Raw genomic sequence first — 25,513 nt, 5'->3', positions numbered from 1 at the left:
TAGGCCATAGTGCCAAAGCCTGACCCCCAGCCCCTGGGAAGGGAGATCCTGTCCCTCACACATTACCCAGGGCTCTTCCTGGGACAGTGTCATGTGGGAATTTGCGGTGTCAAGGACAGGACTATAGTGACAAATATGGGTCTCTCTGGGGTGGGGCCGAGGGGCGTTAAGGTCCTGGTACCATAAGGTTACCGTTTGTCCAGGTAGGCCTTAGTTATGGAGGGAACGGCCAGAGGCAAGGGGGAAAAGACCTTGGCTCTGCTGGGGGCTCTTAGCCTTGCCAGAGCCTTCAGTTGTCTTTCCCACAGGCTGTCCTCAGTGTCCCACACCTGCAGCTCTTTCCCTGCAGACTCTCAACATCAGCCTTTCTTCCCCACCTCGCTCTCACCTGAGCATCTCGCTTCCCTCACTGGTAGAGAATATGATAGACGAGGCTATTTCAGTTGGGAGGGACCTGCAACCATCATCTAGTCCAACTGCCTGACCCATTCAGGGCTGACCAAGTTACAGCATGGTATGAACGGCATTGGCTAAATGTCTCTTAAACACTGACCACCCTGGGGCATCGACCACCTCTCTGGGAAGCCTGTTGCAGTGTTTGTCCACCCACTCGGTAAAACAAATGCTTCCTCATGTCCAGTCTAAATCTCCCCTGGCACAGCGTTGAACCGTTCCCACATGTCCTATCACTGGATACCATGGAGAAGAGATCAGCACCTCCCACTCCATGTCCCTCCTCAGGAAGCTGCAGAGAGCAATGAGGTCACTCCTCAGCCTCCTCCTCTCCAAACCAAACAAACCCAAACTCCTCAGTCACTCCTCATAGCACATTCCCTCCAGCCCTGTCACCAGCTTTGTTGCCCTCCTCTGGATGCATTCGAGGACCTTCACGTCCTTCTCAAACTGTGCGGCACAGAACTGCACACATATCGAAGGTGAGGACGCACCAATGCTGAGTATCTATCCATCCTCCTGGTTGTTCCTTGAAACACAAAGCTGTGGGCTCTTCCAGACTCCCTCTGGGTGACTTGTTGCAGCACAGCACTGCCCTTGGTGTGATATTTCTTTCTTTTTGTCTCCATTCTCTACCTCCCCTGCTGTACTTTGTTCTGCTATGTCTTTCTCATGCTGTTTTCTGACATTTGGAAACACACTTTACAGTTCACAAAGAGTTATAAAGCAGGTATGTTTATTGCAGCGCTGGGTGCAAGGGCGATCTCTCCTCCAAGCTTGTACACCGTATCATGAAGCAGGCATCATTTATGATACAAAAACATGCATATTCGTTAGTATAGGCTGGGTTATTACAATTAGTTCTAAGAATAGGTGTGATTATTGTAATTATTTTCAGGAACTCATTATCCTAAGTCTCCTCCTCTTGCCACATGCGTACTGCTATCTGGTGGTTGTGGGCCGGGGTCGTTTGGAGGAAGGCTTGTGGTCTTCTTCACCATGTACTCTCAAGCTTTGTCCCAGAATGCTGAGTTACCTCAGCCAGTAACTGCAGAACTGGTTCCAGCCAGATGGATCCTTCTTGCAGATGCCTTAATTAACGGATGGATATCCTGTTATCTATGGAGGCCTCTTGTAAAGAAGTTTCCTGTTATCTTTCAAGGTCTTTTGCAACCAAGTATCCCTTTATCTTGCTAGTTATTTTGCTAAGCATTTATTTTCTATATCAAGTCCCCCCTTTTTTTTTTTAACCTTGCAAATTCTTTTGCTATATGGCACCATTCCTTTTAGCAAAATACTTGCCATTTTCAATGTTTTGCTGTAATTTGTGTTTCTTCCACTCCACATTGGTATTTCCAGTTTGTTTATCCATCCACATAAAACATTGCAACACACAACAGACCAATAATCCTAATACAATAATCAGGATAACTATAACAAAAAGCTGCTTAAGCTTTGCGACATTAGGTAGCCAAGAGGTGAGCTCTTCCCACAGGTTAGAAAACCCATACGAGATATCATCCAGGGATACCCGATGTAAGAATTTTGAGTGTTCCCAAATCTTCTGAAGGTCAATCTCTGTTCTACTTGATTCATCTACATAAATACAACAGCTTGTATTGATCAAGGTGCACACCCGTCCCATGTGAGCTGTGATTATATCTAGAGCCATTCTGTTTTGAAAGTCTACTCCCTTCAGGGATTTTACCTCCTGGTCTAAACGTAAAAGAGCATCAGTAGTTGAGTTTGCTATTATTTCCATTTCTGCCAAAATATTTACCATGGCTTTTTCAATCTCACTAACTCCCAACCAGGGTAAGAACCACTGTGTGAAGCTATGAAACCCTAACGGTTTTTCTATAAGCGGGTTATAAGCTCCCTGTCTTACCCTTTTCCAGGGTGACCTCAAAACACCACTTGAGGCATGGGACTGGTTAAATATTTTGTCCTGGGGTATCAAGTACCCCTCTGCACATGTCCCTGTCTAATTAGCAGGCAGGCTTTTTCTGGCCACTCCATCTCCGCCGAGCCACCATCACCCAGGACCTAGACTACACTTTTCAGTCTGTTTACTAAGGAAAAACAGAGCTTGTCCTTTACCTGCACTTTTCTCTTGGATATCATGAATGGTCCCAATTAAAGTCTCCAGTGATCTGAATGTCCCTACATCCTGTCCTCCTGTGCTATTTCTTCTGTATATTGTGTTTGCTTGATCCCATATCTGCAAATGAAATTTAGGCCCTGTCCTTTTATCTCTATCTTCCCCAAAAGTGCAACTTTTTGTAGTCTGAGCATTCATAGTTGAATTCTTAGATATTACTCCAAATAAGGATGGTCCTGAATTTCCTCCTCTGGGAAGAGCTGTACATACCCAACAATCTGTTAAATTTAGTGCACGAGCTATCTTCCCAGTTTGTTGCAGAAACACATTATCCCTCCATGCTATTACACAGGCACTGAAAAGGAGCAGTATTACAGGGCTCTTAGTCCCTCATCTTAGCTCCGCTTGTGAATGCAGAGCTTCAGGGGTCCAGTGGGTGCTGATCGCCACTGGGGTTTAGGGGCTTTCTTCCCTCTGGTATACTGTATCCACGATGCTTGTTCTTTAATCTTGATAGCTGTATGGGATGTCAGCAACACCTGGAAAGGGCCTTCCCACCTTGGCTCCAGAGGTGAATCTGAAAGAGATCTGACATACACATAATCTCCAGGCTCAATATTATGCACAGGTCCATCCAGACCTCAGGCACTAGTTCCCAAGACTAGCTTCCTAACCTCCTGAATCTGTTTCTGCAGGGTTATCACATAATCGGTTAGTATTTCATTCCCGACCTCGGTTGATGTTCCAGCCTGTATCATGTAGGGTCTCCCGTATCCTATTTCGAAGGGACTCGGCCTTTCTTTGGCTCTGGGTTTGGTTCTCATTCTCAAAAGAGTCAATGGTAGGGCCTGAGGCCAGAGCAATTCAGCTTCTTGTCCCAATTTGACAATCTGTATTTCAATAAGGTGGTTCATTTTCTCCACCTGGCCGCTTACTTGTGGCCTATATGGGGTATGTAATTGCCAAACTATCCCCAGAAGTTTGCTAACTTGTTGTTGAACAACTTTTGCAATGAAGTGCGACCCTCAATCGGAAGATACAACCACTGGAACCCCAAACCTTGTTATTATTTCTTGTAATATGACCTTGGTCACCTCTCAGGCTTTACTGGTTTGGCAAAGGAATGCTTCCAGCCAACCTGAGAAGGTGTCTGTTAGGACCAATAAATACTGGTACCCTCCTTTTCTTGGGAGCTCTGTGAAGTCAATTTGCCACTGCTATCCCGGATAGTTTCCCCTCCCTATTTCTCCTAGTTGGGCTTTGAGGCCCATTTTAGGATTATTCTGTAAACATATTTCACACTGCTGAGTCACCTATTTAACAGTAGTGTAAAGGTTTCGGGCAATTACACACTGGTTCAAATACCTATACAGAGCCTCTGCTCCCCAATGAGATTTTCTATGTTCTGCCATGGCAATGGCCTACAACAATGTGAATGGTGTGATTAATTTTCCTTGCAGAATTTTAGCCCAATCACCTGTTTCAACTTTCACTCCCAAGTCCTCAATTAGTTTCTGATCTTCTTTTGAATATCTGGGTTCACAATCAATCTGTATTTTATCATCTGGGACCAAAGACTGTACCCTTACATCACCCTTCTCTGTCACTCTTCTAGCCTCGCGGTCCGCCGTGGTGTTGCCCAACTCCTGGGCAGTGTTTCCTTTCTGGTGAGCTTTGCAATGCATAAAAGCCACCTTCTCGAGCAGCTGGATGGCTTCCAGGAACTTAAGAATCTCTTCAGCATGCTTTATAATTTTCCCTTGGGTGGACAGGAGTCCTCTTTCTTTCCATATGGCCCCATGGGCATGGACCAGCCCAAAGGTGTATTTAGAGTCCGTCCAGTTGTTTATCTTTTTGCCTTTGGGGAGTTCCAGCACTCTGGTTAAGGCTATTAATTCTGCTTTTTGTGCCAAGGTATCTGGGGCAGGGGCTGCGGAGTGGTTACAGCATACCCTGCTTTGCGGACGCCTTGTCGAACGAAGCTGCTCCCGTCTGTATACCAGGAGTCCTCCACGTCTGCTAAAGGTTCCTCCTTCAGATCGGATCTGCTACTGCTTCAATCGTTTCCAGGCAGTCATGTGATACCGATTCCCCTGTATTTCCACTGAGGAAAGATGCTGAGTTGACAATGTTAGTAACGACTACTTCCACTTCATCCTGTTCCACTAGAACAGCCTGGTACTTAAGAAATCTTTGGGGTGAGAGCCAGTGCCCCCCTTTTACCTCTAATACTGTAGATATGGTATGGGATAGCAACACTGTGATCCTTTGGCCTAATGTGAATTTGCGTGCTTCCTGTATGTTTAGCACTAGTGCTGCTACTGCCCTTAGGCAGCTAGGCCAACCTTTACTTACTTCATCAAGTTGTTTGGAGAAGTATGCCACTGCCCTTCTGTATGGTCCCACATTCTGAGCCAGGATTCCCAGGGCTAGTCCCTGCTTCTCATGGGAGAACAGCCAAAATGGTTTGGTTGTGTCAGGTAGCCCCAAGACAGGGGCCTCCATGAGCTTCTTTTTCAGTTGCTGGAACGCTTTATCTGCTTCCCCATTCCAAGTGAGGCTTCCCAGACCTGGATTTTAACAGTTCATAGTGTGGCCCTACCAGGAGTCCGTAGTTGTATATCCAGTGGTGACACCATCCCATCATTCCTAAAAATGTATGGAGCTCCTTAGCTGCCTGTGGTCGAGGGGTCTGGCAAATGGCCACCTTTCTTGCTGTGCCTAGAGATCTTTGTCCAGCACTTATCTCGTATCCAAGGTAAGTCACCAGCTGCTGGGCCACTTGGGCTTTCTGTGGAGAGGCTCGATAGGCATTAAGTCCAAGGAAATTTAGCAGACTAACTGTCCATACTATGTATATCTCACTCATTTCTGCTGCTATCAATAAATCATCCACATATTGTAGTATTATCCCAGCTCCATGTGATCATTCCCACTTCTCCAAATCCTTGGCTAATTGATTTCCAAAAAGAGTGGGGGTATTCTTAAACCCCTGTGGTAACACAGTCCATGTTAATTGTGCCTTTCTTCCAGAATCAGGGTTTTCCCATTCAAACGCAAACAACAACTGACTTTCAGGGCTCAAGGGTAGGCAAAAGAAGGCATCTTTTAGGTCCAATACCGTAAACCAGGCCAATTCAAGTTCTAATTTTGTTAATAATGTGTATGGGTTGGCCACAAGAGGGTGTAAGTCTTCAACCATCCTATTGATAGCTCTGAGATCCTGCACTATCTGATAACTCCCATCTGGCTTTTTGACTGGTAAAATGAGAGTGTTATATTCTGATTCACACTCTGTTAACAACCCAAATTTGATGAATCAGTCAATTATTGGCTGGATTCCTTCACTATCTTCTTTCTTAAGGAGTTATTGCCTAATTCTCACAGTCTGCCTCCCTGTTTTAAGTTTTACTGTTATTGGGGAGGCATTTTTCACCCTTCCTCGTGTTTCCGAGACCCATACTCCCGGATATACTTGATTCCAGACTTCTTCAGGCACTCCTGGACTGACAGGAGTGTCTATAAGGGCCAGACTCAAAAGTTCAATTATCTGATCATTCCCCACTTGAAATTCTATTTTTCTTCCCTCAAAAGTTACTTTATCTTTCAACTGCTCCAATAGGTCTTGGCCTAATAGAGGTCCTGGGGAAATAGGCATATGTAAGAATTTATGTATTCCCAATTGTTTTCCTAATTTAAATTTAAGGGGTTTTAAAAAGTATGCCTTTTCTCTTTGGCTGATAACTCCTCTTACAGTTACATAATCATGATCCATAGGTGTTAAAGCCTCATTCAAAACCCAAAGTGTTGCTCCAGTATCTACTAGAAATTTTATATTCTGTTGTCGTTTCCCTAGCTTTAATGTAACCAGTGGATCTGCTAGGGTAGATTCCCCAGATCCTCGTCAATCTTCTTTGACATGGGCCTGTATCCTCCCCTTCCTTTTTTGTTTCTCCAGATATTCATTCTTCCAATGTCCCCTTTGTTTACACCATGAGCACTGATCCCTTCCCACAGGACCCCTTGGTCCCATACTCCTGAATTCTTTATTTTCTTGTAACACCGCTACCAACACCCGCTGGTCTCTTCTTCCACCATCCACCTCTCTGTTGCTAAACACTCTCCATGATTCATTTAACAAAGTCTCCAAATTCCTGCTTTCCACCAGCTTCAATTTCTGCAGCTTCCTCTGGATGTCGCTTGCTGACTGCCCGATGAACAGAGACACTAACTGCTGAGTGCCTACTTCCAATCCTGGGTCTAAAGGGGTGTACTGCCTCATAGTATCCCGTAATTCATCCAAAAATTCCAAGGGGGTATCTCTTAGACCTTGCTAAACGGCATACAAAGTTGTGCAATTAATTGTTTTTGGGATAGCCCGCTCCATTCTTCTCATAACCCAATCCCTGTATGTATTCAGCAAACTTCCATGCGTCCCTCTATTAGGGATCCATCCTGGATCCTGTAAGGGGAAATGATCTTTTATATCTTCCCCCGTATTCTTAAGAAAATCACTAGCCAGGTCTTGGGCTGTTTTTAATATTAATTGTTTTTCTGACTCTGTCATATGGTCTAATAACAATTGAATATCACTCCAGTCAGGGTTATGCTGTTTTATCAGAAACTGGAAGTGTTTGATCACCCCCACAGAATCACTCCTGATAGTTTTTCGCCACATTTTTCCATGTTTCTAGATCAAAGGAGGAGAAGGGAATTTTTATTAGGACAGGCTCTCCTCCTTGACCTATAGCTTCTCTCAAGGGTGCCTGTACCATAACTCTTTCCTTTTTACTCCGGATATGTAAAGTGACCAGGCTATCGGGAGGAGTTCCTGGGTCCAAATCCTCCCGTTCCTTTTGTTGTGTTTTTGCTGGGAGTTTATAATATTCTGGCAGCTCTCCCACCTTGGGATCCCTTAGCTTTTCCAGGCCTTGTGGATCTTTGACCTATGCTACAGGCTGAACAGCACCTTTTCAAGTTTTCCTTTTCCTTCTTTCATATTTTCCTTTTCTAGAGCCAAAACCATTGGGTCTTGTGGGCTCTTTAATCCACAATCAGTTTGATACTCAGGGTGATTTCGGGGTGTCTGCATACGAGAAGTCATCCCACTTTCCTTCTCTCCTCAAAAACAACATCAGTTGCAACAAAGTATTATAATTCAAGGTTCCATTAAAGGGCCATTTTCCCCCATCATCTAATTTCTACAGGGTCCACCACTGGTTACAGTATTTAGGTAAGGTCCTTTTATTCACAATTCCACCTGGTGTTCCTCTGATTTCCTTCCAATGGGCTAAGATGCAGCCCAGAGGGCTCTTTTTCACTATACCCTCACTCTGTTTCTCTCCCATATTGTTAGCCTGGAGGACTTATCCACATTCTGCTTCTATTGCCTCTGTAAGTTTCCTAGGTTCCCACAATAAGTTCTTTTAAGCTCACCTGAGCGCTCAATTCTGTCCCAGTCAGACCACTTCCCTTGACATTTACTACACCAGAAATCGTCTCCAAATTCCACCCAGATGTCTTGTCCACAACCAAAGCATTCAAAAACAAAGATCAATTACAAGAAAAATCCTTGGGTCTGTGTATGGGGCACCAAAAGTTAACCACAGGCTCAAACAATACTGTTTTAAAATCTGACATACACTTCATTCACTTCACTTGCCTCCGGCCACTCTCCTCGTGGAGGACATGGAAGCGGAGATCAGAACTCCACACTCACTTCGCAGCTGTGCTGCGTTTCACTTCTCTCATGCAGGCATACAGGCACACAGACACGCAGTTACACACAGGGCCCCTGTCCTGGTTTGGGCTGGAATAGAGATCATGTTCATTTTGGCAGCGGGAGGAGAGCTGCAGCACACTGAGATTCCAGAGGATCTCCATGTCCGAGAGCCCTTGCCTGTGTGCGGGGGTGGGGGGAGCACAGCTGGAGTGCTGGGCCCCGATTGGCCAATATTCCATGTCATTACGCTCACTATATAAAGGAAGGAGTGGGTCAGAAGGGGCTCTCACTTCCGGGAGTGTTGCCACAGGGTCTTTGTGTTTGGGATCACTGGCCGGGAGCAGGTGGGTGTCGGTCGGCAGGTGGTGAGCAGCTGTATTGTACGTTACCCATTCATCATGTCACCATATTATTCTGTTACTGTTATTAAACTGTTTTTATCTCAACCCATGAGTCTCCCTTTGCCCTCTGATTCCCTCCCCATTCCCAAGTGGAGGGGAGGGTGGGTGAGCAGCTGCGTGGCGTTTAGCTGCTGACCAGGTTTAAACCACGACAACTGTCACACAGGTTATCCATGAATGTGATACACATGATGCAATCAGGCAAGCCAAGAGGTTAAAACCTCTTTGGTATCGAGGGCTATGGTTAAAATATAGATATGGGGAGTCCTGGCAGAGTGATTACATTGTGCTTCCACAATACTTGGCATGTCAAACTTTATGTGCTCACAATGGTGGAAGCAACTACCGGGTGGGTGGAAACATAGGCCGTGTCCCATGCCACTGCCCGGAACACTATTCTGGGCCTTGAAAAACAAGTCCTGTGGCAACATGGTACCCCAGAAAGAATTGAGTCAGATAATGGCACTCATTTTTTAAATAATCTCATAAACACCTGGACAAAAGAACATGGCATTGAGGGGGTATATCATATCCCCTACCATGCACCAGCCTCTGGGAAAATTGAGTGGTACAATGGGCTACTAAAGACCACGCTGAGATCAATGAGAAGAGGAACTTTTAAACACTGGGACAGACATTTAACAAAGCCCACCTGGTTAGTCAAAACTAGAGCATCTACCAACCAGGATGGCCCTGCCCAGTCAAAATTCTACATACTGCAGATGGAGATAGAGTCCCAGTAGTGCACCTTAAGAACATGCTGGGGAAGACTATTTGGGTTATTCCTACTTCAGGTAAAGGTAAGCCCATATGTGGGATTTCCTTTGCCAAAGGACCTGGGTGCACTTGGTGGGCAATGCAGAAGGACGGGGAAGTCCGATGTGTGCCTCAAGGGGACTTAATGTTAGGTGAAAATAGCCAATAAACTGTATTACATTAATCACCAAACAACCCTATAAATGCATTGCTATGGTTGACACATATTATGCTAATGGCATCATATTCATGAAGAAAAACACGAGCTTCAATAAAGTCACGATTGGTTTCAGCAACTGATACCCAGCGCCTGCTGCAGACTGAATATAGACAGCGTCAGATGCATCAGCCACCAGCTCCAGCTGCAACAGAGACTGCATGCCATCCTCCTGCCAGGCCCAAGGACACCTGTGCCCTACCAACTGAGAATCCCTCCTCCTGCCTTAAGAGACTGTTAGGACAGATGGAACCTGAAGCTATGGACCAAATGAACTCACGATACATTCTGCAGTATATAGACTGCAAGGACCAAGTGCACCCAGGTCCTTGGGCAAAGGTAATTCCACGTATGGGCTTAAGATGGCCCATGGGCTAAGGGAATTATATCTGTGTGCACTATGCCTAAGACCAGGGAAGAGGACAGTAATTTATTAGACTGTATTAGGAAATATGGAACCTGAGGATAATGCAAAGGATATGGAACAAGGGGTGGACACGGTCCTGGTTCAGACTGGAATAGAGTTCATGTTCCTTTTTGGTAGCTGGAGGAGTGCTGATGCACACGGAGATTTCAGGGACTCTCCAGCTCCCCGTGTCCTGCCTGTGCACAGGCTCACAAGAAGCAGAGAGGAAACAGAGCTGGAGCAGCGGGCCTGGATTGGCCAATATTGCATGTCATGTGACGTTACGCTCACCATATAAAGGAGGGGTGGGCGGGAAGGGGCACACTCTCACTTTTGGGATTGTGGTCGCGGCATCTTTGTGTTTCAGGATCGCTGGCCGGGAGCCGGCTGGGTGTCAGTCGGCGGTTAGTGAGCAACTGCATTTTACATTATCCGTTCATACTGCCACCGTATTATTTTATCACCATTATTCAACTGTTTCTATCTCAACCCGTGAGTCTCCCTTTACCCCTCTGCTTCCTTCCCCATTCCCAGGTGGGAGCTGTGTGGTGTTTGGCTGCCGACCAGGCTCAGACCATGAGTTACACCCACTGACACACACACCAACATGACATGCACACACACTGGTCTTGCCTGTTGCTGGCCTCACCAAAGAACAGTTGGAAGAGCAACTGATGTCATCTACGTGGACTTGTGCAAAGCACTTGACACGGTCCCGCATGACATTCTCGTCTAGAGTTGGAGAGACGGTGATTTGGCGGATAGACCACTCGGTGGATAAAGAATTGGTTGGGGGGGTCAAACTCAAAGTGCTGAGGTCACAGGCTCAACAACCAATTGGAGAACAGAGATGAGGGGAATTCCTCAGGGGTTGGATTTGGGTCTGGTATTGATTGACATCTGTGTTGCCGTCATGGACAGCAGGATCGAGTGCATCCTCAGCAAGTTCACAGATGACACCAAACTGTGTGGTGTGGTGACATGCTGGAGGGAAAGGATGCCATCCAGAGGAACCTGGACAGGCTGGAGAAGTGGGCCCATACAAACCTCATGAAGTTCAACAAGGCCAAGTTGAAGGTCCTACCCATGGCTTGGGACAACCTCACATACAAATAGATGCTGGGCAAGGAGTGGATTGAGAGCAGCCCTGCGGAGAAGGACTTGGGGTTGGTAGTTCATGGAAAACTGATTGTGAGCCAGCACTGTGCACTCGCAGGCCAGAAAACCAACCGTGTCCTGGGCTGCATCAAGAGAAGTGTGGCCAGCAGGTCAAGGTGGGGGATTCTCCCATTCTGCTCTGCTCTCATGAGACCGGCACTGTAGTCTGGTTTCCAGCTCTCATGATCCAAACATAAAAAGGACATGGACATGCTCAAGCAGGTCCAGAGGAGGTCATGAAGATGAGTGGGGGGCTGGAACACCTCCCTTGTGAGGACAGGTTGAGAGAGTTTGTTTTGTTCAGACTGAAGAAGAGAAGGCTCCAAGGGAGAAATTCTAGTGGCCTTCCAGGACTTAAACAGGGCTACAGGAAAGATGGGGAGGGACTATTTATCAGGGATTGCAGGGATAAGGGTAATGGGTTTAAACTGAAAGAGGGTAGATTTAGCTTAGATAAAAGGAGGAAATTCTTTACTGTGAGGGTAGTTAAACACTGGAAGAGGTTGCCCAGAGAAGTGGTGAACTGCCCCTCCCTCGAACTGCTCTAGGCAACCTGTTCCAGTATCTCAGCATCCTCATCGTAAAACATTTCTTCCTTATTTCAAATCTAAATCTACCCTCTTTCATTTTAACACCATTGCCGCTTGCCCTTCCAATACAGATCCTGGTGAGAAGTATCACTCCATCTTTCTTGACCTGTAACCACGATGTTTTCATCTCTAAATACCTTTGAGAGTACCCAGACATCACCCCAAGATGGGGTTTAGAGGACTCAAGCACATGTCCAATATGCTTAGATATAAACATTCTGGGCTAAGTGTTGTGGAGACTTGGGACAGTCTAAGAGTAGCCCAAGAACCCTTGAAGGGTGGTTTGAGAGACGGTGGACTTTTTCTTCACAGTGGAAAACAGCATGAGAAAGAAATAATGTCATACTGTGCAGCTGGGGAAGTCCAGACTGGACAACAGGATAAATGCTGTGGTGCTAACACATGACCCAGGGGGTGTATGGATCAGAACAAGGCTTTGTTTTTCAAGGAAGAGCCGGGGAGGATGGTGAGAGATCAGGAAAGAAAGGAAGATGCTCGGGAGGAGCAAGGTGAGAGAGCTGGGGGGATGAGGACAGCCTGCAGGGAAAGAGGCGCAGGGGATGCAACCCCATAGGAGAGCCTGTGGTGGAGATGACAGAGGGCTGTGGGAAAGCTGAAAGCCCCCAGTAAAGTCAACCCCATCATGATTTTGGCTATGGCTGTTGTCTCTGCCACTGATGCCTCTGAGGAGGCACAGTCCCTTGCAGCACGGGGGCCTCATGGCCTCCTTGTGCATCCTCAGGAGCCTGGGAGGTGCACATCTCCATAGCCCCTACCCCAGGAAGAGCCCTGAGGAATGTGGGAGGGACAGGATCTCCCTTCCCAGGGGATGGGGGTCACGGCATGGCTATTTATTTAATGGGCAAAGGGCCTGGCCCTTTGCCTTAATGCAACACATCCAGGTTTACTCAGCACCAGAGCCACCTTTTCCTTGCTTTTCTGAAAATGTTGTCACTGCCTCCAGATTTCTGCTCTAACCGGAGCCTGGGGAGGCTTTGTCAACAGTGTCCCTCAGTGGGACCAATTAAAGCCACAAGAAACTTTGGAGTTTGAATGAAATTTTTTCGGAGGTTTCTTCAGCTTCTTCTCTGTGCCTGTTTTCCATGGACTTGTCACCAAACCCTCCTGAGGGGTCATTAATCTGGCACCTTGGGCTGTTGCTGTGGTGCTGAGCTGGGCCGGGCTCCTGGGCCAGAGGGAGCTCCTGGCAAGTGGGCAGCGCTGCAGAGAGACAGCTCTGCCCAGGAGCAGCTCCTCTGCAAAGCGCAGCAGGGCTGGGGGCACTGCCTGCAGGCACCCAGGGCAGAGCAGCGAGGCACACACAGCTTCAAGGCAGCCTGGGCTGGGAGGCTGCTGAGAGCTCCGAGGAGGAGAAAGCGTCAGGGCCCTGGCCACAGTAAGTCTGGGGGTGCAGGGCAATGCAGCTGCAGCTCGGGGAGGGATCTGGGGAAGGCGGCAGAGCCGCCAGGAATCTGCCTCCTGCTTAGAGGAGGAGGAGGAGGAGGAAGAGGAGGAGGAGGAGGAGGATCTGCTCCCGAGCAGGGCTTCCCTGGTGCCCCCTGCGAGGGCCAGGGCATGAGGGCTGCCTTCTGGCGGGGCCGGCTGCAGGGGTGTGCAGCCGGGTGTGCAGGCAGGGGTGCCCAGGGCTGTCCTTCCCAGCAGGGTCCCTGCACCCCAGGGGGCTGTGTGCTGGGGCAGGGACTCTGCCACCTGCCAGAGGTCAGCACTCAGCCTGCCCGGGGAGCTCCCCACGGCGCTGTGGGGAGAAGCTGTGGGGGGAAGGAGAGATCCCCGCCATGGCAGGCTCCTTCTGCTCTCCAGAGGCTGCTGCTGCATGGATCAGGGATGCTCACAGATTCAGCTCATGCCCAGCTCATTTCCCAGGGAATTTGTCACAAATACTTCCAGCTCAGAGATTTCATGCTTCTGTTGGTTCTTTCTAGACTCTCTACTTCCTATTTTCTCTGGCTCATCTTGGTGGGAACAGGAAATACAGCTGTGTAGATGAGAGCAGGGTCTGACACACTTAAGCTTTCACAATGATAATTATATGAACCTCAGAAAGTGCCTTCAGCCCCCTCCAGCCTACAGAACACACCAGCATCACCTTTCCTTTTTCATCAGGTTTGCGTGGGCTGTGCTTTAAGCCCTGCACACACAGAGATACTGCAGGGCAGAGCTGTGCTCACAGGGGCTGGGATCGGGACTGTGAGCACTGGCAGGGAGGAAACATGGGCTCAAAGACAGAACTGCCAGCCTGGACACCTCAAGGCAGTGGAGACTTGGGCAGGCAGGGAGGGAAATGCTAAGGGAAACCCTGCTGCAGGGCAGACTCCTTCCCTGAGCAACACTCCTCTTGTCTCCTCTGCCACCCAGCACAGCCCTTAGCCCGTGGCTCCTGGCCGTTAGTCACCTCCTGGCCCAGCAGCCCAGCAGAAGGGATGAAGTGCATCTCTGCTGCCAGGGGCCCAGTTCCCACTGAGCAGGGCCTGAGGGCGACTGTCCTGCATTGCTGCTGTCTGGGAGGTGCTGTGCAGAGCTGGCAGAAGGGAAAGGCTTTCCTGAGTGCCCGTCTGTCCCTTCTCCTTGCCTTGCTCAGATGCCCTTGGTGTTGCTGACAGGCTCTCTGGGAAGGGGGGTTTCAGCTGCAGAGTCAGGCACAGAGCTTGGGAGCCCTCCTCTGCAGATGTGCCCCCAGCAATGAGGTGTCCCAGCTTTCCTCTAAGCCGTGAAGCTCTGGGAAATGCAGTCTGTGAGGCTGGGCCAGGAGCTGGCTCTCCCTTAAGAAGTTGCCGTGGTTTCGGACCCTTGGCTCTCTCCTTGGGGTGTCCATCCCAGCTGTCTGCTGCTTCCAGGGGACTCTGTGAGCCGTGGGTGTCATTGGCTACAGTGGGGTGCTGAGACTTGGGGAAAGGGTGAGTCATCTGGTGCTCTGCAGTGGATCCCTCTGCTCTCAGCAGTGTCTGGTTGATTTTCAGGGTAACATGGGAGTGTAATCACCCTTGAACTCAGAAAGGTGTAATTCAGGGCAGACGGGAACAAGACAGAAAGACAGACCAGCTGCCCTCACTCTGCACTAAGGCACAGAAAATCCTCTTGCCTCACTTGACTCACTCTGCTCTCCCTGAGTGCAGCAGAAAACCCTCTCAGCCTGTCTTCTGCTTTCCCCATTCCTCACCACAGATAGAGCAAATGCTGACAAGCCCTTCTGGGTTAGGGCAGGTTTTTCTGACAGAGTCACACAAAGAGCTGACTCCTTGGCAGACAGCATGCCAAAACCCTTCCCCTCATGAAATGCTTGTCCAGCACCTACCACAGCTCCAGCTACAGAGCTGAAGGAAGATCTCAAAAAGGGGGGTGCCATGTAGTGGCTGGGATGGGATAAGGACAGAGGGTGTTGATATTTATAAGAGAAATATACCCTAATGTGTTGTCATCTTTCCTCCTTGAACAGGCTCATACGTCCAGATAAAGCAAATGTTAAATAACAGATCCATCACCCACTTCCTCCTCCTGGCATTTGCAGACATGCGGGAGCTGCAGCTCTTATACTTCTGTTTCTTCCTGGGCATCTACCTGGCTGCCCTCCTGGGCAATGGCCTCATCATCACCGCCATCGCCTGCAACCACCACCTCCACACCCCCATGTACTTCTTCCTCCTCAACCTCTCCCTCCTCGACCTGGGATCCATCTCCACCACTCTCCCCAAAGCCATGTTAAATTTACTAACAGACACCAGGGACATCTCTTACTTGGGATGTGCTGCACAAGTATTTCTGTTTCTATTTTTGTTACCATCAGAGTTTTCTCTTCTCACCATCATGGCCTATGACCGCTACGTTGCCATCTGCCAACCCCTGCACTACGGGACCCTCCTGGGCAGCAGAGCTTGTGTCCACATGGCAGCAGCTGCCTGGGGCACTGGGCTGCTCTATTCTCTCCTGCACACTGCCAACACATTTTCCCTACCAATCTGCCAAGGCAATGCTGTGGACCAGTTCTTCTGTGAAATCCCTCAGATCCTCAAGCTCTCCTGCTCAGATTCCTACCTCAGGGAAGTTTGGCTCCTTGTGGTTAGTGCCTGTTTAGGATTTGGGTGTTTTGTTTTCATCGTGCTGTCCTATGTGCAGATCCTCAGGGCCATGTTAAGGATCCCCTCTGAGCAGGGACGGCACAAAGCCTTTTCCACTTGCCTCCCTCACCTTGCTGTGGTCTCCTTGTTTCTCAGCACTGGCATGTTTGTCTACCTGAAACCCCCCTCAATCTCCTCCCCATCCCTGGACCTGGTGGTGTCATTTCTGTATTCGGTGGTGCCTCCAGCAGTGAACCCCCTCATCTACAGCATGAGGAACCAGGGGATCAAGGATGCACTGAAGAAGCTGATTCAGTCAATTTCCTCTCTGAAGCAATAAAATGCCTCTTTTTTCTTCAGAACTGTTTCAAATTCATCTCTGAATCCTACCGTACATTGATCATTTTATTTGTCTAAATCTTTTTTTTCTAGAAATATCTGCAGTCACTCTTCTTCCTCAGAAACATGAACCAGCTTCTCTGATCCAGAGCCCTTTGTGCGTGTGTCTGGTAGGACAGGACAGCTGGCCTCCCATGCCACATAACCATAATAAAAGGGGATTTTCTTAGTACCGATGTCTGGAGGTTGGTCTCTTCTTCCAAATCTGAGGTCAGGAACAGGCTGAAGGCATTGCCCCTCTGAGCATGCTGCTGTGCTGGGGTTCTCCAGGGGTTCAGGGCAGGAGGGCATGGGGGGATGTGTTAGGGAATAGGCCTGTGCTGCCCCTTCACGTGGGGGTGCCCAGTGCAATGGCAATGATGGCTGATCCATGGGGATCTCCCTGGGACCATCTCCCCGTGGCTTTCAGCCACCACTGCCCTGCAGAGCAGCACCGCCAGCTCAGGGCCGTGCCTGAGGTGACATCCCGCGACAAGAGCAGACCTATTTCTGGAGGCACCAGTTTGGGCAGCTTTTCTCTGGCTGGCACAGCAGGAGCTGCCTGGGGAGCCCCCAGTGCAGGAGTCTTGTGCTGGGGAGAGGGACTGGGCACAGAGGGGCTGCCAGCACTGGGCAATCAGGATCTCTTGGAGAGAAGAGCAGCAGAGAGAGGGAGACGCTGGCCTGCGTCTGCTCATGGCATGGCTGGCCCCAGCCCTGGGGCTGATGGGGAGGCTGAGAGCCCTCTGTGCCCCAGGAGCTGCTGTGACCTTCCGAGGGGCTGGGGCTGTGGGGTGAGTGCCCAGAGCTCTGCAGCACCCCAGCCTATCTCACTGGCCATTTCCAGCACTGGCTGCTCACCCAGGTTTATGGGTGAGCGTTGCTGCTAAACCATCTCCATCCTCCTGCTGGTCTCAGTGCCTGTATGGGCGGACCGGCCAGTCCCTGCCTGGCCTCTCTTCTGGCGCAGACCCCGCCAGACCCCAGAGAAGGGCTGTCTGCACTTGCTGTGAGGTTGCGCTCTGTCCTATTTTTCCAGTTCATCAGTGAAGATGTTTAACAGAGCAGGACTCAGTATGGACCCCTGGGGTACATCGCTGGTGATCAGCTCCCGAGGGGACTTTGTGCTATGGGTCATGGCCTTCTGGACCCGGCCTTTCATCCTGTTTCCAGTCCACCTCACTCATGCCTGTGAGGCTGTGATGGGATTCAGTGAGAAAAGCCTTATTAATATTGAGCTGTAAGACGTTCCCTGCTCTCCCCTCATCCACCAGCCGAGGCATCTTACTGCTGTGGTGGGCTAACCGTGGCTAATAACCCAACTCCCACCCAGCTGCTCGCTCACTCCCTCTCCCACCCCAGTGGGATGGGGAAGAAAATAGGTAGAATGGGAATGAGGATGCTCCTGGGGGGAGACAATGACAGGGACATCACTTCCCAGTTCCCATTGCGGGCAAGACTTGACTTGGGGGAGCTTAACTCACTCCTTCACTCTAGGCTCCTCTCCCCATCCCGAGCAGTGCAGGGGTGTTTGGGATGGGGTGTCACAACCAGCACATAACAGTTTTTATCTATTATTCCTTCTTTTCCCCAGTTTTGCTCTGCTCTGGCACTGGTCCTCCATGGGCTACAGGGAGATCTGCTCCACCATGGAGCACCTCCTCCTCTTTCTCCTACATTGGTGTTCCCTCCGTTGTTTCTCAATATGTTTGTTCTCTCCACCTTTACCAGTCTGGTGTTTGCTGCCAGTCCCTGAAGAAGTTTTCACAGGGACATGACCAGATTTGCTGATGGGCTTCTCAGTGTCCTGCGCTGAGTCTCTTCTGGAGCTGGAAACAGCTCTGTCTGGCACAGGGCAATCCCTGGCCTCCTCCCACAGAGGCCACTCTTGCAGCCCCTCCAGCCACCAACCCCTTGTCACGTACACTCCCCACAGTCATCCACTGTGGAAAGTGGAGGTTCAGAAGACTTATTTAGGTTTTTGTCTGTTGAACTATGAACCTTTATTATTATATGTTGGCAATAAAGAAACAACTTCCTGTGACAGAAAGACTAGAACTGAAAAAACCCCGGTGGCTGATAGGACACACGTCAGTGTTGGGGACATAGTCATCAAGATTGGCCATATAGTGTGTGACCTCACTGAGCTTGTTTTTCCTACATGCTTTTTCAGACTCCATCAGGGCACATGCAGGGTCAATATAAATTGGAGAATGTAGATATTCCTTGATCTAGAAGATGAAAACTGAAGAAAATTGCAAAAACAAGATAAAAAACAAACAAACAAACAAACAAACAAACAAACAAACAAACAACAACAACAAAAAAAAAAACAACAAACCAAAAAATTTAATATTAATATCTTCTTTGTTTAGGCTACATTCTGGAAATTCCTTTATTTGCAAGAATTGAAAAATTAATAAAAATTATGCACAGAGATGTTGCTTCTTAGAGCACATGGCTGTCTCCACCACAAGCTGTCCTACAGTGTCTTGCACCTCTGTTCCACACCAGGCTGGAGGCGTCAACACAACTAACCCACCTCTCTCTCCACTCAGCATCTCCCCTCCTTTACTGACATCTCTCCATCATTGCTGCCTTTGTTGCTGTAGCAGGTTCCAAGGAGCTCCGTCACTTGCCCTTCATCAAAGGGTGCATTGCTGAGGGTCAGCTGAAGCTTGTCCAAACCTTGGAATGTTATCCCAGGTGCTCTTCCAAATGAGCAACCCTGAACAGACAGAAGGTGTAAAACCAACTCCTGGAGGGAGCTACTTTGTCTTTCTATAGAGATCTTGCAGTAACATAGCCTAGCAGAGCAACAGCCTGCCCTTGCTTCCCTTTCTCCAGTGGCCATGGTTTTGCTTGGCAGACACCCTTCCTTGCACCACAGGTCTTGCCCTGACGATAATGCATTTGTGGGGCAGGGAGGCTGGGACAGCACAGGGACAGGGCTGGCTCTGACAGGGACCATGAAGCAGCTGCCAGGAGGTGACAGCAAGGACAGTTTACAAAGGACAAATTTCTATATCTTGACTTTACTCTCCTTAGGAAGGAAAAGCTTGCCAGAAGCCAGTGGTTGCAAGGACAGTCAAAAGCAAAAGGAAGAGCTTCAATCGCTCATTAGAGACCAAGGCTGAAGAGGGAACATGCAGGGCTACTGCTGAATGGGAAGGCTGATTTAATAACAGCAGAGGCAGGTGGGGCTGGGGCACTCAAAGCCCTCTTTGCCTGAGTCTTTTCTGAAAAGGTCTCCAGGCCTGTGTGCTGAGGGAAAGGGCTCCACGAGCAGGAGAGCACGCATTGGCAGGAACCTCAGGCAACCCAGCAAGGCCAAGTGCCCGTGTGTGACCCTGCAGGACATCCCCCTGGCAATGGCACAGGCTGGGAGCTGCCTGGCTGGGAGAAGCCCCGTGGGAAAGGTCTGGGTGGGTTGGAGAGGAGGCAGCCGTGTTCCCTGGCAGCAAGGGAGGCCAGCTGCACCCAGGCCTTTGTGGCCAGCAGCACGGCCAGGAGATCACGAGAGGGGCTTGTCCAGGTTACTGTGTCCGGATTGCAGATCCCCAGTACAGGAAGGATGTTGGCAAGCTGGAGGGGGTGCACTGAATGGCCCTCAATATAGGCTGGTGTGGGAACACTGGAACTACTCGCAAATAATTTCGGGGGGGGGCGGGGCATGATTTAGCCCCCCAAAAATCAGGAGTTTTGGGGATTCAGACTGTCACCACTCCCAAAAATGGAAGTTATTGGTGGGGAGAAAACCCAAACCACCACCTATATAATTGGGGGGGGGGGGAGGGGCAGGCAAACCAAAATGGAAGATTGTGGGGGGGTCAGAGATCCCAACAAACTACCAAAATGGAAGACAGAGTTGGGGGGCAATCAAAACTGAAGTAAGAGGAGCGCCAACTGATCACACAACCCTTTCAAAATGGGGGTTTGGAGGGTCTCAGGTATCAGCCCAAAAATAATTGGGTGTTGTTTGCAGGAAACACTGTAGCGCCCCGCAAATGGGGGCTTGTGGTTCAAACAACACAAAACCCCCCTCAAATTATTTGGGGGGGCAGTGTCAGAGGATCCTGTGTCCCCTCCAAAAGTGAGGATTCAGGGATCTCGGGTCCCCCCAGCATGCTCATCCATGTCAAAGAGCTTCCTCTCCTCTGCCACTGTGGGATCATTTTTGGAGGACAATGGCCACATTGGACAGGAGCAAGACTTTGGCTACATCGCAAAAGGGACGTGAAAAGAGGGAGGAGAACTGAGAGAGCTCTACAGCTGGTGAATGATGAGAACATCTTGACCTTCATCAGCCAGAAGCCTTGGGAGTAGCAAACAGGAATGTAGAAAAACAAGATAAGGATGCTGAGCTTTGTCTGAAGAAAACATGCCAGGCTATGGTTGATGGGAAACCTCTGGTCGTATCTTAAACAGTCGAAAGTTTTCTACCTTGAGCTAAAAGTGTATAGAACATTGTGTTTGTGCTTGTAAGATTTAATTAACCAATAGGCTTTAGTAACTAAATTGTAGCCAATGAATTGTCTGGTGTATTATGGACAGAGGGTAGTGACCAATCAAACGTTAATCTTAGGCATGTGAACAGTGTGTGAGGAATGCATGTAACCAATCCAGCCTTCTGTTGATGTCTGATCAGTTGCTAGGCAGACATATAAGCGTACTTGTATCAGCAATAAACGATTTTGATTTGTGACTCTTATAGAGATGCCGGAGTCTGTGATTGTCCTAATTCCACCATGACTGGGAGGCGGGGTCATGAGTGACATCATAGGGCAGGGGAGCCACCCCCTCAGGGATGTCATAACCCACCAGTGACATCACAACCCAGGGTTGGGGAATCCCCATCAGAACCTAAGTGAGACTCTGATACTGCAATTCCATTGTGGATCCCCACCTCAACCCCATGAGCTCCCCTGTGATGTCATAAGCCCACTCCCACCACACAGGGGTCCACTATGATGTCACAACACTGGTAGGGAGCCCCAAGAGCTTGCTATGACATCACAATCCTGATGCAGAACACTAAAGGTCCTTTATGATGTCACAGCCCTGGTGGGGAACCCCACGGGTCCTCTATGATGTCACAATTGTGGTTGGAAACACCAGAGGGTCCTCTGTGACATCACAAACATGGTGGGGAACCCCGAAGGTGCACTATGATATCAGAACTCCGGTGAGCAAACCCACTGAGTTTTCTGTGACATCACAACTGTCAGAGAAAACCCCACCCCACGTGGCTGCCTGATGACATCACAACCCAGCAGAGCACCCCCACCCTACGTGGGTGTTGTGTGATGCCAGCACCCTGGTGGGGACAGCACCACACCCCACGTGGTCCTCAGTGATGTCGCAGCCCCACAGGGAACCCCCATCTCAGAGAGTTTCCCGTGATGTCACTGCCCAGGCAGGGACACCCCCACTCCAGTGATGTCACAAACCAATGGGGAACCACTCCCACCTTGAAGGATTCGCTATGTGAGAAGTAACGGTAGAATTTTGCTTTCGCTAACAGTAATGAAAGAATTACTTTTATTGAGTTAGGCTAAAGCTGTTATTAAATTAGTGTTGCTAAAATTATAACAGTTGAGCAAGCCTTTTTTGATCATAGGTCAGGCATAGGGTTGGGCATTGTGGGGAGTTGGGCAAGCAGGAGGATGGGTGTGTGTGTCTGTGGTTAGGTGTCATGTAAAGAGAAATGGAAGCCAGCAGAAAAGGGTTAAGCGAAGAACTGTTGAAGAGGAATCTGGACTTCACCCCCTCCACCAACCCCCCCCCCCCCCCCCCCAGAGGACCACCGAGACCAACTGGAAATGCCAAAGAAGAGGGGGGGGAAGGAAAGCGAGTGGACTTGTTGCTTGGCTTGGTTGTGTTGCATTGTTCTTTGTTTGATTTCACGTTTAAACCGAATAGTTACATATAACACTGTGGATGCCTCCCCTGCTCAGCAGCTGCCTGTATTGTGATAAGAAGTACTGAAGCAGTGGAAAAGTACAGAGAGAGAGAGACAGCCTCGGAGAAACCAAGGAAAAGGAACTGCGCGGGTGCAAAAAGGAGGACTGGAACTACTGTAAGAGCAAGTGTTCTGCTCATGTGGTCAGTGTTTTTTTCCTTTGTCCATGGAAAAATAGGACAGAGCGCAACCTCACAGCAAGTGCAGACAGCCCTTCTCTGGGGTCTGCCAGGGTCTGGGCCAGGAGAGAGGCCGGGCAGGGCTGGCCCGTCCCCCCATACAGGCACTGAGACCAGCAGGAGGATGGAGATGGTTTAGCAGCAACGCTCACCCATAAACCTGGGTGAGCAGCCAGTGCTGGAAATGACCAGCGAGATAGGCTAGGGGGTGCTGCAGAGCTCTGGACACTCACCCCACAGCCCCAGCCCCTCGGAAGGTCACAGCAGCTCCTGGGGCACAGAGGGCTCTCAGCCTCCCCATCAGCCCCAGGGCTGGCGCCAGCCATGCCATGAGCAGACACAGGCCAGCGTCTCCCTCTCTCTGCTGCTCTTCTCTCCAAGAGATCCTGATTGCCCAGTGCTGGCAGCCCCTCTGTGCCCGTCCCTCTCCCCAGCACAAGACTCCTGCACGGGGGGCTCCCCAGGCAGCTCCTGCTGTGCCAGCCAGAGAAAAGCTGCCCAAACTGGTGCCTCCAGAAATAGGTCTGCTCTTGTTGTGGGATGTCACCTCAGGCACGGCCCTGAGCTGGCGGTGCTGCTCTGCAGGGCAGTGGTGGCTGAAAGCCACGGGGAGATGGTCCCAGGGAGATCCCCATGGATCAGCCATCATTTCCATTGCACTGGGCACCCCCACGTGAAGGGGCAGCACAGGCCTATTCCCTAACACATCCCCCCATGCCCTCCTGCCCTGAACCCCTGGAGAACCCCAGCACAGCAGCACGCTCAGAGGGGCAATTCCTTCAGCCTGTTCCTGACCTCAGCTTGGGAGGAAGAGACCAACCTCCAGACATGGGCACTGAGACAAGCCTCTTTTATTGTGGATATGCAACATAGGAGGCCAGCTGTACTGTCTTACCAGACACATGTAGAAAGTGTCCCTGGGTCAGAGAGGCTGGTTCATGTCTCTGAGAAAGAGGAGTGGATGGAGACATTTTGGAACAAACAAGAGTTTCACAAATAAAATGCTTACTGCACAGAAGGTTTAAGATAAGAGTTGCAAATCACTTCTGAAGAGACATGGGCATCTTATCCCTGCTGAGACAATTGGCTGAATCAGCTTCTTCAGTGCGTCTTTCATCTCCTGGTTCCTCATGCTGTAGATGAGGGGGTTCACTGCTGGAGGCACCACCGCGTACAGAAATGACACCACCAGGTCCAGGGATGGGGAAGAAATGGAGGGGGGTTTCAGGTAAGCAAAAAATGAAGTGCTGATTAACAGGAAGACCATGGTGAGGTGAGGGAGGCACGTGGAAAAGGCTTTGTGCCGTCCCTGCTCAGAGGGGATCCTCAGCACAGCCCTGAAGATCTGCACATAGGAAAAAAGAATGAAAAGAAAACACCCAAATCCTAAACAGACACTAACCACAAGGAGCCCAAATTCTCTGAGGTGGGAGCCTGAGCAGGAGAGCTTGAGGATCTGGGGGATTTCACAGAAGAACTGGTCCACAGCATTGCCTTGGCAGAGGGGTAGGGAAAATGTGTTGGCAGTGTGCAGCAGAGAATAGAGCAACGCAGTGCCCCAGGCAGCTGCTGCCATGTGGACACAAGCTCTGCTGCCCAGGAGGATCCTGTAGTGCAGGGGTTGGCAGATGGCAACGTAGCGGTCATAGGCCATGATGGTGAGAAGGGAAAACTGTGCTGTTATCAAGAAGACAAAGAAAAAGACCTGTGCAGCACATCCCAAGTAGGAGATGTCCCTGGTGTCCCAGAGGGCATTGGCCATGGCTTTGGGGAGAGTGGTGGAGATGGAGCCCAGGTCGAGGAGGGAGAGGTTGAGGAGGAAGAAGTACATGGGGGTGTGGAGGTGGTGGTTGCAGGCGATGGCGGTGATGATGAGGCCGTTGCCCAGGAGGGCAGCCAGGTAGATGCCCAGGAAGAGCCAGAAGTGCAGGAGCTGCAGCTCCCGTCTGTCTGCAAATGCCAGGAGGAGGAACTCAGTGATGGAGCTGCTGTTGGACATTTGTTCACTGCAGGCAGGGAGATTGAACTAGAAGACATTGACAAGTTAGGACAGACTTCTTTTATTCAATCTTATGCTGTTTACCAAAAAGTCTCCTCAAAATTATTTCTCTTTCTTTGGGGGTAATATATTCAATTCCTTTACATGAGCTCAGATTTGTGATGTTTCAGAGGGGTCAATCTTTGAAGGGATAGAAATCCTCATCTTTCACATTTCTCTCAGACTGAACACAGGGGAGACCTGAGGGACAAAAAGGCTCCCTGTGCCCTAGTACAGAGTCAAGAGAATGCTGGAGCAAGTCCTGCCTCTCTGCTCCCTGGAGCTGTTTTCTGCCAGGAGCCATTTCTGTGTCCCCATGTCAGCACCCTGACAGTGCTTCCAGCCCCCACCCCACCCTCTGTGTGCTCAGCTCTGCCCTGCAGACCCCTCCTGGAAATAGGGCACTGCCCAGGCTCCTTCCCTACTTCCAGATACAAAGGAGAACAGCAGGCAAAACCAGAACCCTCAAAGGTGATGCTGGTGTGTCTGTAAGTAGAGTAGGTGAAGGCACTTCATAAAGTCTCTGGCAAATGTGTTGATCCCTCAGTTTAACAGTTCAGGAGTCTCAGTGACATATTAAAATTTCACAGCCCCTTTCTATGTTTTCTTAGAAGAAACATGAGATCATAGAGCCTAGAAAGGTTCACATTTTTAAGGTGGCTCCTGCTTTGAACTTCCTCTTGAAATGCCAATGTCCTAGAGGTGATCTGGAGCTGTGAGCATCCCTGATCCACGCAGCAGCAGCCTCTGGAGAGCAGAAGGAGCCTGCCCTGGCGGGGGTCTCTCCTTCCCCCCACAGCTTCTCCCCACAGCACCGTGGGGAGCTCCCCGGGCAGGCTGAGGGCTGACCCTGGCAGGCGGCAGAGTCCCTGCCCCAGCACACAGCCCCCTGGGGTGCAGGGACCCTGCTGGGAAGGACAGCCCTGGGCACCCCTGCCTGCACAACGTGTCTTCACAGCTATTCAAAATTGCCTAAAAAGAGCCCCCTCCTTGCAGATCCCATAAGCTGTGGGCTGTGCCAGCTTCAGGAGATGCCTCCAGGAACTGCAGACACATCACCCTGCACCCAGAGACTTACC

At 49.8% G+C, this 25,513-nt stretch overlaps 2 protein-coding genes across 2 annotated transcripts; one reads left to right on the top strand and one right to left on the bottom strand.

Annotated features, from left to right (window-relative positions):
- The first annotated feature begins 15,281 nt into the window (after window positions 1-15,281).
- On the top strand, window positions 15,282-16,217 carry LOC122153035 (olfactory receptor 14C36-like). The gene has a single exon (XM_042789158.1). The coding sequence runs from the start codon at window positions 15,282-15,284 to the stop codon at window positions 16,215-16,217; it is 936 nt and encodes a 311-aa protein (XP_042645092.1).
- Window positions 16,218-23,417: 7,200 nt separating this feature from the next.
- LOC122153034 (olfactory receptor 14A16-like) lies at window positions 23,418-24,395 on the bottom strand. Its single transcript, XM_042789157.1, has one exon. The coding sequence runs from the start codon at window positions 24,393-24,395 to the stop codon at window positions 23,418-23,420; it is 978 nt and encodes a 325-aa protein (XP_042645091.1).
- Between the last annotated feature and the right edge of the window lie 1,118 nt (window positions 24,396-25,513).

Source organism: Tyto alba, unplaced genomic scaffold (assembly GCF_018691265.1).
Source record: "Tyto alba isolate M040663 unplaced genomic scaffold, T.alba_DEE_v4.0 Super-Scaffold_15, whole genome shotgun sequence".
In the NCBI taxonomy this organism is placed as follows: Eukaryota; Metazoa; Chordata; class Aves; order Strigiformes; family Tytonidae; genus Tyto; species Tyto alba.
This window is presented reverse-complemented; position numbering and strand designations above follow the sequence as displayed.